Genomic DNA, 19,648 nt, shown 5'->3' on the forward strand with positions numbered 1-19,648 from the left:
GGCTATTGCGAGTCGCGCCGGGAAGGCGGAGCGGACGGAAAGGATAGCTACCGCCCCCTGGACCTTGGTGGGATAATGGCAAGTAGAAGTTTTAGAGGCGTCCCTGGAGGTGCTGTATGGTTATTACAGTCGCACGGACCGAGAGAGGATTTCAGGGGAGGGCAATAGAGACGTGATCTGGGCTAGAGGGGCCAGAAATCGGTAGATTGAGCGGCTAGAGAGGCCGGAGGTAAGTGGCTGTAGAAGTCGGGCGGACCCGGAATCCAGAGGAAACGGGACCATGACTTATGCTTATCTCTTCAAGTACATCATCATCGGGGACACAGGTGAGCTGCGGGCGACTGCCCTCACGGCTGGGGCGGGGATCCGAAGCTCACAAACCAGGGCGTGGGGCGGGGCTCATTTAGTGGGCTGGGCGATTAAGTGAAGTGCGGGCGGGGGCGGGGCGGCCGGGGGCGGGGCTCGGAGCTCCCCTTCCCCAGCCCCGGACGGCCTGACTCGAGATTGTTCTTGGGACGCGTGAGTCTTAGAACGTGCGTCTTCCTCTTTTAGGTGTGGGGAAGTCATGTCTCCTCCTGCAGTTTACGGACAAGCGGTTCCAGCCTGTCCACGACCTCACAATAGGTAAGTCCATCTACTTGTCCCAGAAGAGAGAACTGAAACCTGACTAGCTGAAATGGAAAGTTAGCAGCCTTCAGTGTTCGAAGTAAAAAGTTACGTCTTCCTATTTTTAAGCTAGTCCAGAGTTACGTTAAATTAAGAATGACTAACCAAATGCTGATAAATGGGGAGTAGTGTAATGGGGAGTAAATAATTGAAAGGTAACTTAAGAGATGGGCATGAGGTATGGATTCATTGCTGTAGGATTCCCCCCACAAATATGTTTATGAAGAATTCCACGGAAACTTAACTACTTATTAAAAAACCGACCTTGTTTTGTGATAAACTAGTGCTAACCTCACGTATGTTTTTCAAAGTAATCACCAACATACAGATTTTTGTGTGTTGGAGAGGAAGAAGTAAATTTGAAGAACCATCCCAGACTTAGAGTTAAAAGGTAGGTGAAAACTAAAAACTTTTAAACAAAAGAGTGTGCTAGAGTTCCAGAATCACAGTGGTGATCATGGGAAGCATAAATGTTCGCTGCACATTTGTGTTAAGATAGGGCCCGCTGGAGCCTTCACAGCCCCTTTGGCATAATCTACATTAACCCTACCCCAGATGAGGAATATATATGAAACTAACCTTCTTGCCATGCAAATATAGTTTCTGAGTAAAATCCTTAACTCCCGTTTTTATCATATTGCTACTTTTCAAATCCCACCTTATTGACATCTGAAGCTACTTCTGCTCCCAAACGCCCTGTTCAGAGCCAAATAACTCATGGAGTCAGAAAAGGATTTAGAGGATAACATCAATAGGAAAATATCTTTGTAAGTTAATACGAAGTGAACAGCCACACTGTAATAGGTGCTAATGATACAGTGCTTAACCAGGCAAACATTGTGCCTGCCCGTAAGTAGTTTATAGTCTTCTGATGTAGGAGGTGGGGCTGGGGACAGATACTGATAAGTAAATTCCTATGGCAAATGGGGAGGAGAATCTGCACTTTGTTCTGGAAAGGCTGAAAATGGAATGAACAGAGTTAGCCAGGCAAAGGGCTTGTCAAGATGGAAAAGTGGTCAGAGCAAGAGGGAATATTATTTGCAAATGCTCAGGAATGACAGAGATCAGTCTATCTTTGGAAAACTGAAAGGAATTTAATATGGCTGCAGCATGAAGTTTAAAGTGGACACTGGCAAAAAATAAAGCTAGAGAATGTATTAAAGACCATGTTTTGAAACAGCTGAAGGTAATGACATTTTAAAATGGAGGAATGACGTGATCAGGTTTTTGCTAGAGTCATACATAGGCTCTGTTTCTTTCCGAATTCAGTCTTGTATACCAAGGTAAGGCAGTTGGATAGAAAATATGTGCAAAATACAAGGATCTCTGAGTGCATAACTGGGGGAAGTTGCATAAAAGTCAAGTTTTATTTTTTAATTCTTCACCATTGAAATTCCATTCTATTGTACAGAAAGAAAAAAAATCTAGTGCCTTTTTTCAGTAACTATCACTGTGCGTGATGAGACAGTCTAGAGTAGTAGGAAACATTTTTTACATCTTTTTTGTTTTAATGTTTATTTTGGGGAGATAGAGTGGGGGAGGGGCAGAGAGAGAGGGAGACACAGAATCTGAAGCAGGCTCCAGGCTCTGAGCTGACAGCACAGAGCCGGACACATGGCTTGAACCCATGAAACGTGGGATCATGACCTGGGCTGAAGTCAACCGACTGAGTCATGCAGGCGACCCTATATCTTTCTTTTGATTGCAGCATCTTAGAGTTGAGAGAGATACTCCAGATAGTACTGTGCATGGGGCCAGTGAATAGACACCTATCAGCCTTTTAGCAGATCCTAAATTAGTGCTCTTTCTTACTTGGAAATCAGAATTCTCTAGTAAAGTACTATATAAAAATAGAAAATAGGACAAATTGTCTGACTTACAATCAAGTATTTTCAGTGTGAGCGACCTTCGATTTTAAGTTTTGTTCTGACATTACTTGAAAGAAGATGAATGCTGGGACACCTGGCTCAGTCAGTTAAGTGTCTGACTTCAGCTCAAGTCATGGTTTCACGGTTCGTGAGTTCGAGCCCTGTGTTGGGCTCTGTGCTGACAGCTCAGAGCCTAAAGCCTGCTTTGGATTCTGTGTGTTCCTCTCTCTGCCCCTCCCCCACTTACACTCTCTCAAAAATAAACATGGGGGGAGAAAAAAAAGGTGAATACCAGGTAAGCCAAAACCTTTATCCAGACTGTCGGTTTCCGTACTATGAGGAAAGCTATTTTCTGGTGAACTTTGGGAATCATTGGATATCTGAAATGTATCACTCTTGAGAACCTGTTTCTTAGGTGGGCTCTTTTCTCAAATAAAAAATTACAGAATTGCAAAAATACTGGAAATACTAGACTAGAGAGTGAGAAAATGTTAGGAAATATATATTTTTTTAATCTTAACATATTTGTTTAAAAAAGTCGGAAAATTAAACACTACTAATCAAATTTAAGTGTTCATATTACTAAAAATTTATTCACTGTTTCTACTTGATTTCTTAATTTGTGGTATCTCCACATCTGCTTTTTGGTTACATTCCTGAGGTCATTATCATCTGGAACACGGTTTTTATTTTTTTAAAAAAAAATTTTTTTTTTTTTAAACGTTTTTATTCATTTTTGACACAGAGAGAGACAGAGCATGAATGGGGGAGGGTCAGAGAGAGGGAGACACAGAATCTGAAACAGGCTCCGGGCTCTGAGCTGTCAGCACAGGGGCCCGATGCGGGGCTCGAACTCACGGACCGCGAGATCGTGACCTGAGCCGAAGTCAGCGCTCAACTGACTGAGCCACCCAGGCGCCCCTGGAACACGGTTTTTAATTCTGAAAGGAAAATGGGAACTCAAGGAACACAAAATTAACTGTAGCAAATAGCGGTAATGGGTTTAGTGGTACTGAGGGCAGACAGAGGATGAGTCACCACACTGGGGAAGAACATGAACCTCTCAATGTGGGTGATGTTCATGAAAATCACATTCCTTCTTTTGCTCTTCACTGACAGGTGTGGAGTTTGGGGCCCGTATGGTCAACATTGATGGAAAACAAATCAAGCTGCAAATCTGGGATACGGTGAGAGAGAACAGGATAACTCAGTCCCTGACTAAGATCCAAACAACAGTAAAGGCTGATGCCCCGGGGCAGAGGACTAGAGAGGGGCTGATGGTGGAGTTGAGAGTAGGAAAAGAGTTTTCACTTTCATTTGTTACAGTTATGAATTCTGAATGCCTGTCTTTGTGTTTTTGTTTTAGATAGCCCAAGTAATGTATTTGTCCTAGTAAAATTAAAAGCTGTAGAGTAAAATGTGAATGTCCCCTTTACACACACAAACCTCTTCTTCCTTCCAATCCTGGTTTCTGCCTAACCAGAATAAACCAGTATGAATGCTTCAGTGCTTGTACTTTCAGACTTGTTCTGTGTGTTCAGATACATAAACATACACAAATCTGTGGTGGTGGTTTTGTTTTTGTTGTACATGCATAAAATCACGGCAAAGTAGACCTAGCTGTGGGAATTAGGTTTGTTTTTTTTTTATTTTTTGGAGGGGGGGTAGGGGCAGAGGGAGGGTGGCTCAGAGGGGCAGAGGGCGCCTGGGTGGCTTAGTTGGTTAAGTGTCCGACTTCAGCTCAGGTCATGATCTCACAGTTTGTGGATTCGAGCCCCTCATTGGGCTCTGACAGCTCAGAGCCTGGAGCCTGCTTCAGATTCTGTGTCTCCCTCTCTCTCTGCCCCTCACCTACTCTATACTCTGTCTCCGTCTCAGAAATAATTAAACATTGGAGCGCCTGGGTAGCCCAGTCGGTTGAGCATCTGACTTCTGCTCAGGTCGTGATCTCACAGCTCGTGAGTTTGAGCTCCATGTTGGGCTCTGTGCTGACAGCTTGGAGCCTGGAGCCTGCTTCAGATTCTGTGTCTCCCTCTCTCTCTGCCCCTAACCCACTCATATTCTGTCTCTGTCTCTCAAAAATAAATAAACATCAAAAAAAAATTTTTAAAAACCCAAACATTAAGAAAAAAATTAATACATATAACATACAAAGTATATGTTGATCAACACGTTATATATCGGGTGAGACTTCTGATCAACAGTAGGTTATTAGCAGTTAAGGTTTGGAGGAGTCAAAGTTGGAGGAATTTTAATTGCATGGGGGTTAGGCTTCCTAACTCTTGCATTGTTCCAGGGTCAACTGTCAGTTAACTTGCTGCTCTAGGCTCTTTATGCAGAGTCTTTTTCTGGTAGTCTCCAAGGTTGTTACCACTTTTGGATGCACTGATTTATTAGGTGTTTTCAACTAGGATGATGTTCTCTCATACATTATTTGGTTGTATTTGCAAGTATTTTAATAACCTTTTGCCTTTCTGAACAGACTTACATCTCCCCTTAGTGGCTTGCCCTAATTATAGGAACATGAATAACTTTACATCTCTATTAGTGGAAGAACTATCCACATAACTCTAAATCTTCCAAACTTGTTTTTTGGCTAGTTTGTCTCTAGTCTTTTCCTCCTAATTAAGCCTAAGAGATATTATTCTATGTTTTTTATTAAGGTTAAGTTCATATATTTCTTAAGCAGCTGTCACTTGTTCTCTGCTTTCTTTTATTGTTGTGACCCAGGGGTTTGTTGTCACTATTAACTGAAATGGGTATGTTGCAACTCTCCTTTTATTATCTCCTGGTTTTTATATTTCCCACAAAGATTTGACCTCCTAAAGAGGCCACAGGACAAATTCTGAGGACATCACAAAGAATGAAACCTATAGATGTCAAGACTGGTAGTCCTTTTAACTTAAACCTTTACCATTTCAAGAAATGGATGTTTTCGTGCCAGGAGACCCAATAGCTGACAGCGGTATGGTCACGGTTAAGAGAATGTCAAAGTGTTGGCTTGCCGGCTTTTGCTTTTTTTGCTTTTTTTTTCCCTTACCTGGTATAACATGAGACGTATTGGATCATAAAATAAGAAAGTTGAGAGCCACTGCTCTGTTGACAGGCTCCTCAAGGACCATATGGCCTGATGATGCAACTGGCCTTTTTTCTGTTCCCTTTTAATAATTGTTTTGAGATTGAACTAATCTTTGTTGAATCATAAAAAGATACCAGGTTTCAGCATACTGGGGTTTTCTGTTTGAAATTTCTAAGAGATTCTTGCCTATAATGTGATGTGTTTCTTGTCTGCTACTCTGGGTAAGTCTGATCATTTCTCCCTTGTCAGCCCTGATCTTATCATTGCTTACCCACCTTGGTTTCCCACTTTGTTGACCTCATTCTCTCACTCCCAAAGCCATCCTACATGAAAATATTCAGGGATTACCATGAAGGGTGTTTTTTAAAGAGATCAGGTTATCCAGAGTTTTTTGTTGTCACTGTTTGGTAATTGGTAAGGATTTAGAGAGCCATAGGACTTTTTTTTTTTTTTTTTTTTTTTTTTTTTTTGGTAGGCTCTACGCTCAACTTGGAGCTTGAACTCATGACCCTGAGATCAAGAGTTATATGTTACACCAAATAAATCAGCCAGATGCACCTAGAAAACCATATTACTTTTTATCTTCTTTCATTCTGTACATAGAGTTGCCCAAATAACTCATGCTAACTGAAGAGAGACATTGTACTGTAGTTAGTATAAAATACTCGTCAATCCTGAATTCACTTGTATTTTACTTTAGAATGTATTTTGATTTTTAGGAAATGGGCCTATCTGACTTTGTAGGAATTGATACTTCAAACTACAGTTGACCCTTAAACAACATGGGGGTTAGGGGTATTGACCCCCATATAGTCGAAAATCTGTGTATAACTTTTGACCCCCCCCAAAAAAAAACCCACTTAAGTACTAAAAACATTTGACCAGAGGCTTACCCATAACGTAAATAGTTAATTAAACCATACTTCGTGTGTTAGATGTATTATATACTGTTCCTTTTAATAAAGTAAACTAGAGAAAAGAAAATGTTATTAAGAAAATTATAAGGGAGAAAAATGCATTTACAGTGCTGTGCTGGTAAAAACAAAAATTTAATTCTTTGCTGTTCTTTGCTCCATCTTAATTCTTTGCTCCTTTAGATGTTTTTAATGGGGTTGGACAAAGAGAACCTCAAACCAATGCAGACCAGCCCAAATTGAGCCACTCACTCTTTCTAGCTTATTGTCTCAACAAAGGTTCATAAACTGGACTGAGATGAAAAAGTAAAGGGATATGGTTTTAAACAGCATTTTCTGATGAGCCCCTGGAAGTATTTTTAGCTGCTAAAGTTAAACGCTGCCATGTGCTTCAATTATCACATAGGCCTGCCTCAAGCTTTCCCTTTTAGTTCCTAGAAGGCCACAGGGACGAAGGGGCCTTTCAACAATAGCAGAAGAGGAGAAAAAGTAAGGTAAAATCAAAATGGGAATCAGTTTAAGACCTAAAACTATTAGGGACTAAATAAAACGTTAAGTGAGCTCTTGCAGAGAAAAAGTATGTTTTACATCTTAAAAGTATTGTTAATATTACCAACAAAACTCTTTAGAATTATTTTTGATTTGGGTGTTTTAACAGGCATACAACTCACTAAAACATTTGTATGATTCTTGTGAAAAGAGAGTTTCTTATTGTGGGAAACGTAACCTTAGAATTAACATACTGGAACTCTCTTCTCATGTTCAAACCCATGTGTTTAGATTGTATGATATAATGGCTAGGAGAGCAAAGTTTTATGCTAGGATGCACTAACATCCTAAGTTTAAATATGGATTCAGTATTTATAGATTTTATAACTTTTGACCAGTTAACCGTTCTGAGCCTGAATTTCCCCATTTATATTATTATTAGCATTCCTTGTTATTGTTAGTATACTAGGAGAAAGCCATTTTTTCCTCATCTCACATTTTAGTTTTCCCATCTTTAAAATATGAATAGTAGTCTTTCTTCCTAACCTTTATGTAGGGATATGAGGATAAATGATTTCAAGAATGTGAAAATTTTCTTTTTTAAGGATTTATTTATTTCAGTAATCTTTACACCCAGCATGAGGATTGAACTCACCACCCCAAGATCAAGAGTTGGATGCTCTACCGACTGAGCCAGCCCAAGAATGTGAAGACTTTTGTAATAGGACAGGTTAAATACCAGGATATTGTTAATAATAAAATAGTTATTTAATAGATGCTTTTGCTTTCTATGAGGGGAAAAAAATAAAACTATTCCATCAAGAAAGCAAAAGTACCCAGTATATGGGGGCATTAATAAATAGGTCAGTTATAAATATCTTGGCCCCTATTGGAAATGAAATTAGAGTATGAATGTTGGGTTTTTTAAGGAAAACTGTCCTGGGCCCTAGGTTTCTTTCCCTGTTTCTGATTCTTATTTGCCCTGACAAGATCCCAGCAGGGGATGTCTTGGTAGTCCTGCCTTTAGTAGTGGAACAGTAAATGTCAATTAGGATATGCCAAATTTAAGTGCTTTGTATCTGACCACTTTTCTACACTGACCCATTGGAATGAAACTTTCATTAGACAGGGTGTTGGCGTTCTAAGATAAGTTTCTTTTTTACAGATAAAAGAATGCAAACAGAAAAGTTAATGTGGTGTGTTCAATGTCATGTTGCGATTGAAAATGCTCTTTGAGTTTCTAGTCCTGTTTCCAGTTGTTCTGTCCTATGGGACATTGGAAAATGTATGGGAATGTCTTTTGACGGTCATACTGACCATGGGGTGTTACTGGCATTGAGTGACTGGGAGCCAGGGAAGCTAAACATTCTTTTTTGATGGACAGTGTCACAGGAATAATTGACCCACCCCTAATGTCAACTGTGTTTTCATTGAAAAATGTTAATTTCCCACCTGGACATCCCCCTGGGAAGTCAGGTTTCCTTTCTCTACCTCTCTTAAGAGAAGTTGTTTTAAAAAAAATTTTTTTTTAATGTTTATTTGTTTTTGAGAGAGAGAGAGCACAAGTGGTGGAGGGGCAGAGAAAGAGAGGGAGACACAGAATCCAAAGCAGGCTCCAGGCTCTGAGCTGTCAGCACAGAGCCCGGTGCAGGGCTCGAACTCACAAACCATTAGATCATGACCTGCGATCATGACACTTAACCGACTGAGCCACCCAGGCGCCCTAAGAGAAGTTCTTTCTTAAAATTTAGTCCTTTGTGGTTGACTGGCATGGGATCAAGTAATTTCTCTGGAAATAACCTGATTTTGTTGGGATTTTTTTTGTTGCTGTGTTGGTGGGAAAGGCCGGGCAAGAATCCTTCCGTTCCATCACCCGTTCCTACTACAGGGGCGCAGCTGGAGCCCTGCTAGTGTATGATATCACACGGTGAGTCAGGTCAAGTGGGCGGGAGGGACTTTCCCTGATGGCCTCGAAATCTTTTTCTTTTCTATAGACTGATTCTGTTAAGAATGCTAAAGAGGAATGGCTTTTCTAGTATTTTTCTTTACACATGTATTTCCCTCTTTTGCCAAGCGTTTCGGAATTACTTTGGCATTTTGAAATGGGCCTGTGACTTTCTAAACTTTTCTGCTGTAGGCGTGAAACCTTCAACCACCTGACCTCCTGGTTAGAGGATGCCCGGCAACACTCCAGCTCCAACATGGTTATCATGCTGATTGGGAATAAAAGGTGAAATTTTATTTGTAGAAATAATGAGCAGAAGTCATATAAGTGCTCTGTGGATATTAAATCACTTGGTCCCTAAATTTCTTTGGTTTGTAGCACTCTTAGTAAAAAAAAAAAAAAAAAAAAAATTATTGTAAAATGTACATAATGTAGAATTTACTATTTTAACCATTTTTAAGTATACAGTTTTGTGGCATTAAGCATATTCACACTGTTTTGTAGCCATCACCACCATTTGAGTCCAGAACCTTTCATCTTCCCATCTGAAACCCTGTACGCATTAAATGCTAACTGCATTCTCCATCTCACCAGGCCCTGGCAATCACCATTCTGCTTTCTGTCTCCATGAATTTGACTACTCTAGGCATCTCATTTCTGTGGAATCATAATATTTGTCCTTTTGTGACTGGCATATTTCATTTACCATGATGACCTCAAGGTTCATTCATAATGTAGCATGTGTCAGAATTTCCTTCCTTTTTTTTTCTCTTTTAATTTTATTTATCTTGAGAGAGGGAGAGAGTGGGGGAGAGGCAGAGAGAGAGGGAGAGAGAGAGAGAATCCCAGGCAGCTGTCTGCAACTGTCAGTGCAGGGCCCAACGTGGGGGGAACTCGTGAACTGTGAGATCATGACCTGAGCCAAAATTGGACGCTTAACCAACTGAGCCACCCAGGTGCCCCCCTCCTTCTTAAGGATGAGTGGTACTCTTTTGTGTGTTACTCGCCCCATTTTGTTATTTAGGTGTTGATAGACACTGGGGTTGCTTCTGTCTTGGCTATTGTGAATAATGCTGCCATCACCATCAGTATACACATACCTGTTTGGGTCCCTGCTTTCATTTCTTTGAATTACAGAAGTGGAATTGCTGGATCTTATCAAAATTATAGGTTTACTTTTTTGAGGCACTGCCATACTGTTTTTCCTACTTGCTGTACAATTTTATATTCCTACCAGCCACACCCTAGGGTTCCAATTTCTCCACAGCCTCAGCAACACTTTTTATTCGGAGTAAGTTTTCTGTGGCACCCATAGGCCAAAAGAAATGCCCAACAGTTTTGTTATTAAACACATCTAAACAACATAAGTCTTTTTGTCATTATGACGTGGTGACTTTGAAAATGGAAAACATGAAAGAAAAAATTTTAATTTCATCCTTAAATGTCCATAATTACTTACCAATGACTTGGGTGTGCCTGTCAGGACTGTACAACTTCTCAAAGTTGGAATCAAGATTGGTCATTGCCACTCTCATTTTCTGTTCCAAATTGATTTTGTACTTTTTATCAAGCAGCTGCCAAAAACTGAGGTTATACAAACAAACACAGGCAAATGTTGAACGGGATCTATTGTGATGTGACAGCGACATCGCAAACTATCTTAGGCTTGTAATTCATGTGGTGTTCTGACGGCAAGTGTTAACTGTTTCCCAAGAAAATTTATTTGCTTCTTTAAGTTGTTTATTTTTGAGAAAGAGAGAGAGCATGAGCAGGGGAGGGGCGGCGGGGGGAGAAGATCCAAAGCAGGCTCTGCGCTGACAGCAGAGAGCCTGATGTGGGGCTCCAACTCACAAAACTTGAGATCAGGACCTGAGCCAAAGTCAGATGCTTACCAACCCAGGTGCCCCACCCTTGAAAATTCAAAGTATCCTGTGGCACCCTTATGAGTTCATAGTAATGCCTAGAGTGCAGCATTTGAGAACTGTGGCCACAGACTAATTGTGCTAATTTATTGGAACTATGTTTTAGATGTCTATTTGCCAGACCCTGAGTTTATAAGGTGAGAAAAAAGAGAGTCATGCCAGTGGTCTTTTGGAGCTTATAGTCTAGTGGAGACATAAATATTAAATATAGAAGGATTTGTATCTAATTACAAATTGTGAGAAATGCAGTGAAGGTAGAAAAAGGTGCTATAGAAGAGAATGACAGGGTACCTATTTTTAATTAAGGGTGACAAGCCAGAATCTGAAGAACAGGTAAGAGTTCAGTGGGCAAAGTTTAAAAAAAGAAAAAGGTATCAGGGAGAACAAACTTAAAGCCTTGAACTGGGAAGAACCTTAGCAAGGTTATGGTATTGAAAGAAATTAGGTATTGAAAGAAGTTAAGCGTCCAACTTCGGCTCAGGTCATGATCTCATAGTTCGTGGTTTTGGGCCCCACATCGGGCTCTGTGCTGACAGCTCAGAGCCTGGAGCCTGTTTCAGACTCTGTGTCTCCCTCTTTCTCTGCCCCTCCCCACTCCCTTCTGTCTGTCTCTCTCTCAAAAATAAACATTAAAAATTAAAAAAAAGTATGGTTGGGATGAATCAGGGGGAATGTTGCAAGGTGGGATTGGGAAGGTAGGCAGGAGCCAGGTCTTGTAGCTCTTTCAGGCCTTAGGAAGAAGTGTGGATTTTATTCTAAACACAGTAGGAAGCTTTTAAGAGTTGTCAGGAGAGATGTGGCTTGATTAGATCTTAAGAGCTCCCTCAAGGGGTTGAAGTGGGAGGTCAGTTTCAGTAGTCCAAATGAGAATGGTGGCGGGAACTCAGGTGGTGACACCAGGATGGCGTTAAGGTGCAGTTTGGAAGTTCCTCACTTTGGGAAGGATTGGGTATTTGGAGTGAAGAAGGAAAAGCTGTTAAAATAATGTCTTGTAGGGTGCCCAGGTAGCTCGGTCAGCTAAGTCTCTGACTCTTGATTTCGGCTCAGGTCATGATCTCATGGTTGGTGGGATCGAGCCCCTCATTCAGGCTCCTCGCTGACGGCGGGGAGCCTGCTTGGGATTCTCTCTCTCTCTCTCTCTCTCTCCCTGTCTCTCCATTTCTCTCTACCCCTCCCCTGCTCTTGTGGGCGCGTGCTCTATCTCAAAATAAATAAGCATTAAAAAATAATAACAACATCTTGGTTTTAGCTTGTGCCCTGTATGGAGATGTGGAAGCCTGGGGCGGAAGCAGTTTGGGCAAAAAGAGGGAAAAGATCAAGTTCTATTTTGATTTATGTTTGAGGTGCCTTTTATACATCAGACTGGAAACGAAGAACTGACAAGTGGATAACAGGTCTGGAGTTTAGAGGGGTGTCTGGGCTAGAGGTGGACGTTTAGATGGATAGTTCTTCCCTGGTCTTCACACAGCTGGTGAATGATAAATACGCAGTTGGTAGATTTGTTGTTCTTCACTGGACTTACTCCTTGATTTCTTTTCATGGTTGGAAAACTGGAAACCTCCAAAATGCAAATTTCCAGTTAGAAAAATGACAGTCACACAATCCATCCTTACCTTTGTCTGCAGCCTTTGTCCTGTCTTGTCAGAAGGTCTTTCCATGCCACTTAATTGCTTTTCTCAGTCCATGGCTCCACCTTCTTACCCCTCATATCACCTAATTTTATACATCTCATTTTTCTCTGAATCTTTTATTTTTGTGGTGGTAAACTGCTATTACATATGTTAACAGTGAGACTAGTGAGAAGGCAACTGTGTTCTTACTCCTGACACACTTTATTCTTGTGGGTTGATTCTAGTAAAAGAAAAAGACACTGCTATGGGATGGACATCTGTAACTTTACTTTCTAACAACTGCAAGTCCCTTTTCATCTTCTTCCCTTGGCTCTCACTGGATCTCATTCCAAAAAGAAGCATAGGGCACAAGAAGCCTTGAGGAACTATGGGGCTTGCCCTATCCATTTATAAACCTTTTTGTCTATAATAGAGTAAGGTATTAGTCTCAACCTTACAGTAGCTGTCATGAATTTGAAGAACCATTTTCCAGGAGGCTACAGAAATCATTAACCCTGTACAAGAGAATGTCCTATAGGATATGCGTTCGTGACGTATTAACTGGTGGTTGAAGGATTCTAACTAGGATTCTTTTAAAATAAGAGTTTCTTCTTTCACTTGGATCTTTTTTGAGTTTTCTCCTCAACTACTCTCTTGCAGTGACTTAGAGTCCCGTAGGGATGTGAAGAGAGAAGAAGGAGAGGCCTTTGCCCGGGAGCATGGACTTATCTTCATGGAAACTTCAGCCAAAACAGCCTGCAATGTTGAAGAGGTACTACTTGGGGAAAGTAGGGAAAACTTTTCAGAGATGACACCGTATCTTTATCCTTTTATTCAGAATTCTCTTTTAGAAGACATAAGTAAAGGAAGGATGTCTTGTGGTCACAGTGATCATGTATCTCCCTTTAAGGGAATTGTTGCATTTTTTGGGCCTTGATTCCTACGGTTTAACTTTTGCCTTGGGTAACATTAATAAGTGGATTAGATTCCACATTGCTTGTAAATATTTTAGTTGGAGGGTCTAATGGGTTCTATTGTAGTTATTCTGAAGCCTGCTACTGACTATCTTTAGTAACTAATTGAGAACAGAGCATGTTTTATTTGGAGAAGGTGCCAATCTAGGAACATCTTGGGTTAGTATCAAAATACCATATATTCAGTCCCTTTTTTCATTTTGAAACAGAGACTTTGGGGGACCTTCTGTATTTTTACTCTGCTCTCTTAATGGTTCCTAATTCACCTTAGAAATCCAAATAGGAATAATACTTGCATTTGTTTTTCTTAATTTTCTACCTAAACTTGACCCTAATAATACGATTTATGTTTCCTTTAGGCCTTCATTAACACAGCCAAAGAAATATATAGGAAGATCCAGCAGGGTTTATTTGATGTTCACAATGAGGTGAGAATGGGTGGGGAACCGACAGTTAACTTTGCTTTCTGTTGAAGAGGACAAAGAAACCCCCCTAGAATGTAAGCATTTCCTTTCTAACATCATGCTGTTTGAAGCTATGCCAGTTCATACTTTATCTTTTTTATATATGGACACAAAAACCTGTCATCATTTTCTCTTTTTTAAAGAGGTTATTAGTTGGCAATCTAAAAGGTTATACTATAGTACAGGAGGTTTTCTTTGCAACCTCAGTTTTTAGCATCTTAGAGTTTAGGGGTGGTGTATTTCCTAACTGCTCAACAGGGCCATTTCTATAAAGCAAATTCTGGGGCAAAACAAAAAGAATTCTATGCTAACATCATTCTTTGCCTCCTCCTACTCTTACCTGATCTCATCCTGATTCTGCACATGGCTATGAAACCCAAGTAGAACAGTCTCCTTAAAAATGGGCACAAGGGTCACTTGTTACCTGAGCTGGTCATCACATCTTTATTGTTGACAGTTATTGTTCCACAACAGTCTGCCTAGGGCATATGGTTAAGAGTCAAAGCCATATCTGCTTCTAGAAAATGTCATTAATGATTTTTCTTTTTGTGCCTCTTCTTTCTCCCATTTACTTTATTATTATTTTTTTTGTTTCAAGTTTTTATTTAAATTTGAATTAACATACAGTGTAACATTGGTTTCAAGAGTAGAATTTAGTGATTCATCACTTACATACAACACCCAGTGCTCATCAAAACAAGGTGCCCTCCTTAATGCCCATCACCCATTTAGCTCAACCCCCCCACCCACCTTTCTCTCCAATGTACTTTAGCACTGAGGTGGGAACTCTTGCCTCTTTTCTTTTCCAGGCAAATGGCATCAAGATTGGTCCTCAGCAGTGTATTTCAACGTCAGTGGGACCCAGCGCCTCCCAGCGGAGCTCTAGTGAAATAGGGTCCAATTCTGGCTGCTGCTGAATATCTGGCCTGGACTCTTTTTTTCCTTCCTGGAACAGCTTCAGATCAATAGGCTTAAAGAAAGAGGTCTTAACTTGCTTTGGCTGAGAAAAGCCTCTTTTCAAGGTGTGATGTTTTGCCTTTCCACTTAAAGACCAGGGAAGAATTTGGGCCCTTACTGACCTGTCCTTCTTCAGGGACGTGAGCATTCCCTATAGATTAGGGCTCTTCTCATCCTCCTATTTTAATTTCTAAAATCTTAGGATCAGAGTCGATTGTCATGGTAGCTGAAAAATAAATTCTTTTGTAAGCATATACAATTTGCTCCCCACCAAGAATTAGTAACAAGGGTTGAAGACATTCTGCTTGAGCACTTGATTTTCCTGGGATCTGACTGGCTGACCTTTGGATGGTGGATCCTCTAGGAATTTTATTGATTGTTTGTACTTGCCACTTTGTCTAAGAGTTCTTGTAGAGGGCACTTCCTTCTGCTTGAACTGCTCAAGGATGCTGAATACTTCACCATCCCATTGCTAGTTTCTCTGTCTCGGAGTTAACTACAAAACTTTGGGGAGAGCAGTGGAGTTGCTCCTGGACCTGTGGCTACTTATTATTATTACCTAAAGAAAACCTCTTTCCCCATTTGTTTTGTTTTAGGGACCAGACCTAACACTACAGTGTCTTTCACCAAATTAAACCCTTACTGTTTCATCACACTTCTTAATGAGACCTATTTAGACTTTCTACTCTAATCAAGCTAATCTGCTTACTGGACATGACATATATACTTCCACTTATATGCCTTTGCACATGCCCTACTCTCTGCTAACATACTCAGTCCAAAAATTTTTCCTTCAGAAAGCCTTCTTTGACCTAGGGACTTCTAAATAATTATTGACGCAGTACCCTATGAGCTTTCGTATGTTGTTTACTCATTTGTATATTTATTTATATTTATGTTACTTTGTAAATTTGTTTTGTAGTTGTTTTCTGTGTGGAATCTGTCTCCTATGTAGGTTGTAAGCTCCTTGAGAGCAGGAACCATGTTATCCCTTTACTTTTGTAAACCACACCCTCCACTATTCCTTCACAATGCCTAGTGCTATTCATTATGTGATCATTGGATTTGACTGACACACTTAAAGACTTGGAACAGGTTTATTGTAGACTGCAGTGGAAACAAAAGGTCTTACAGTATCTTTTTGTAACTATCTCAGTCTCTTCTGGTCTGCCCACCCTGGATTCCATATTGCTCTTCCCGCTTGTCTCTTTCTCCCTTTGCCTCCATTCTATGCAGCATATAGTAAGGCTGTCTGCTTCCACGCAGTCAAATAAGTGGGTACTTCTCTAGCCTTTTTTCTTTTCAAGGGCATATAATACTAAGCTAATCTGCCTTTGCTTCACTCATCAAGCAGCCTTCTGGGTCAGTTTTTGTATCTTTTGCCTTGATGTCCCATTCTCTTCCACAGCACTAAGGTCTCATGAATTTTTCTAATTTTTTTTGTTGTTGACGAATTGTTTCATTATTAAATATATGCATGTATCCAACTGCTCATATTTCATGTGTTCTTTCTGATTTTATCCCAGACATACATAGATACTCTCCTTCTAGGAAATTGTGTCAAAAGTATTGGAAGAAGCCTCCGTGAGATATACTTTTTATTTCTTTTTTTTTTTAGTTTAAGTTCCAGTTAATATTCAGTGTAAATTAGTTTCAGTGTGCAGTATAATGATTGAACACTTCCATATATGACCTGGTGCTCCTCACAACTTGCAGATACATTCATTTTATACTGTATTTTGCCCCCAGTGGTAGTAATAATAGTTAACACTACACCTCAGGAAGTTTGAAGACTTTTGACATTTGGGGTAATCTTTTTTTTTTTTTTAAGTTTACTTATTTATTTTGAGAGAAAGTGCCAGTGTGGGAAGGGTGGAGAGGGAGAGGGAGAATCCCAAGCAAGCTCCCGTGCTGTCAGCGTGAAGCCTGAAAGAGGGGCTCAATCCCACCAACCGTGGGATCATGACCTGACCTGACACCAAGAGTCTGAGGCTTACCAACTGAGACACCCAAGTGCCCCTAGGGTAGTGCTTTGCTTATGCTTTTGTTTTGTTTTGTTTTTAATCCTACCTTGTTCCAAAGGGATTTGAGGCTGTTGAGTTTGGGGCTAGCCTGTCCCCTCACAGTTGAGACAAAACTAAAACTGTGTAGTTTCTGTACAGGAGTTTTTCTTTCGCAGCCAAAAAAAAATCTTCAGTGACTGGGAGGCATCAGAGCATTGGTCAAAGAGCATTCTGTCTAGATCTGTTGCTTTCAGAGTCATCAAAGTATACCATTTTGATAGTTTGGAGGTGTTTTTGTTTTGCTTTTTTTTTTTTGAGAGCACGAGCTGGAGAGAGGGTCGGAAGAAGAGAGAAATTTTTTTTAAATGTATGTTTATTTTTTAATGTTTATTCATTTTTGAGAGACAGTGTGAATGGGGCAGGGGCAGAGAGAGAGGGAGACACAGAATCCAAAGCAGGCTCCAGGATCTGAGGTGTCAGCACAGAGCCTGACGCGGGGCTTGAACCCACGAACCGTGAGATCATGACCTGAGCCAAAGTTGGAAGCTCAATAGACTGAGCCACCCAGGTGTTCCAGAGAGAGAGAGAGAGAGAGAGAGAGAGAGAGAGAGAATCTTAAGCAGGCTCAATACTCCGCACAGAGCCTGACACAGGGCTTGATCCCATGACTCTGGGATCTTGACCCAAGTCTATATCAAGAGTCACGTGCTCAACTGACTGAGCTGCCCAGGCTCCCCTGGAGCATATCTTTTTAGTTTGAAATCCCACATCCTATTCTGTTATTAAAACCACATGGGTTGGCGGGGTGGAGGGCCGGTGTGCCTGGCTGGTTCAGTGGGAAGAGCATGGGACTCTTGATCTTGGGGTTGTGAGTTCAAGTCCCATGTTGGGTAAAGAGATTACTAAAAAAAAAATGAACTTAAGGGGCACCTGGGTGGCTCGGTCGGTTAAGCGTCCGACTTCAGCTCAGGTCATGATCTCACAGTTCGTGGGTTTGAGCCCTGCATCGGGCTCTGTGCTGACAGCTCAGAGCCTGGAGCCTGCCTCTGATTCTGTGTCTCCCTCTCTCTCTGCCCTTCCCCTGCTCACGCTGTCTCTCTCTATCTCTCAAAAATAAATAAATGTAAAAAAAAAAAAATTAAAAAAAAATGAACTTAAACCCACTCATAATCTTCTATACTTAGATATTTCACCAATGTAAGGAAAGCATGAGAAAACTACTTGGGCAACGTATTGATCATTGCTGATGTTCAGAGTGAAATGGTCTTGAAGAATTAAAGGAAGTAGATTCCCCAGCCCACCCCACCCCCAATGCAAAGAATAGTAGTTAAGAGATAATAAGGGTGTTGTTTGGTTCCTAAAGGCCAGCACCAGAGACACCTTTCTGACTCAGTCAGTAGAGGAAGGGACTCGATCTAGGGGTTCTGAGTTCAAATCCCCACCTTGAGGATAGAGCCTACTTAAAAAATAAAAAGGGCAGGACCATGGTTAATGTTATTGCAAGCAGTAAATCAAACTACTAGATCATTGCAGATAGTAGAAATTAGTAGAGCAGGCACACCCGTTCCTTTCCATGCCTGTAACTAGTTTGATAGGTTTATTTTGTACCAAATAAGCAGAAGGAACCTATTGGTTTTTATTCCAGAAACATAAAAATTAAGATCATTGCTGTATATGCATTTACAGACACACACCAATGGCACGGCTGGTATATTGTTTTGGTAAATTCTAGTACCTCAAATTGATAATGATAATGGCAGTAAGTAGCCAAGGGGAAATTTGGCCAACGGATTTTGCTCAATATACAGGGAAATGTTTTGGGCCAAGTCTTACCACTCCTGTGGCAAAAAGTATTGCTTTGATTCCTTACTGACCCTGAGTGCCTACTATGTTTGACTATGCAAATATATTATTCCCTGAGAAATTCCTTTTTATGATCTGGAAGGATTCACTTCACTCAATTTCAAAAAGCAAAACCTTCCTGTAGCAAGTTGTAATAGAGATTTAGACTAGGAAACACGGAAGTGTAAGGCTGTCCTCACTAATGGCCTTCCTCACACATAATCTCTTCTGGAAGACCTCTATCATGTGTTCTACTCATATTCACACATTGTTGGAGTCTAGTGATGAATTTGGGGCCCTTAAAAAAAAATTCCTAAATCCTGTTCATTTATAAGAAACTCCCAGTCCCGGATACTGTCAAACTCAAACTGGAAAATTTGTAAGTGAAGCATTAGGATTGGAAGCACCTAGAATAGATACATAGCTTATGTTGGTCTTACGCTGATATTATGAGGAGTGAGGTGTCTATAAAGGATTTTCCTAGGACTGGGAAAATCCACTCTCATTCCAAAAAATTGACTTTTGTTGCTGCTGTGATTTTGGTAAGGTCTCTTCACTCCTATGAGAGGGGGGTGGTGGTTGCCTCCAACTACGCTGAGCCCTCTTCCAGCCCATGGTGACTGGGGACATTCTGGTTATATGAAGTATGTGAGGGCTGGACCTAAGTAGTTCGACGGAACTCCGGAAAGGGCTTCAAATTCCTTAAGCACTCCTTCCTCTTCCCCGTGCCCAAGGCACCGGCCTGATTCAAGATGGCTTCCCTGAGACAGGTAACTAAATGTTTTAGTTTAGAGCGCCCCCACCGGCGGGGGTCAAAAAAAAAAAAAAAAAAGATACCGAGAGGCCTGAACGCCTGTGAACTGAGCAGTCAGAGGCAAGCTGCCGCCAGATTTTATTTTCAATCAGGCATATCTG

General features: G+C 40.8%; 1 protein-coding gene across 2 annotated transcripts; it reads left to right on the plus strand.

Annotated features, from left to right (window-relative positions):
- Positions 1-45: 45 nt before the first annotated feature.
- RAB2B (RAB2B, member RAS oncogene family) lies at positions 46-16,384 on the plus strand. Of its 2 annotated transcripts, none has more exons than XM_049613141.1 (8): positions 46-326; positions 553-624; positions 3,654-3,721; positions 8,861-8,943; positions 9,154-9,246; positions 13,154-13,265; positions 13,827-13,895; positions 14,741-16,384. In XM_049613141.1, the coding sequence occupies exons 1-8, from the start codon at positions 281-283 to the stop codon at positions 14,846-14,848; spliced, it is 651 nt and encodes a 216-aa protein (XP_049469098.1). In that variant the 5' UTR covers positions 46-280; the 3' UTR covers positions 14,849-16,384. The 2 variants fall into 2 exon arrangements, with proteins under 2 accessions (XP_049469098.1, XP_049469099.1); XM_049613142.1 differs by lacking the exon at positions 46-326 and adding an exon at positions 978-1,057 and having other exon boundaries at positions 447-624.
- Positions 16,385-19,648: the final 3,264 nt, after the last annotated feature.

The sequence above is a fragment of the Panthera uncia genome (genome assembly GCF_023721935.1).
Source record: "Panthera uncia isolate 11264 chromosome B3 unlocalized genomic scaffold, Puncia_PCG_1.0 HiC_scaffold_1, whole genome shotgun sequence".
Taxonomy (NCBI): Eukaryota; Metazoa; Chordata; class Mammalia; order Carnivora; family Felidae; genus Panthera; species Panthera uncia.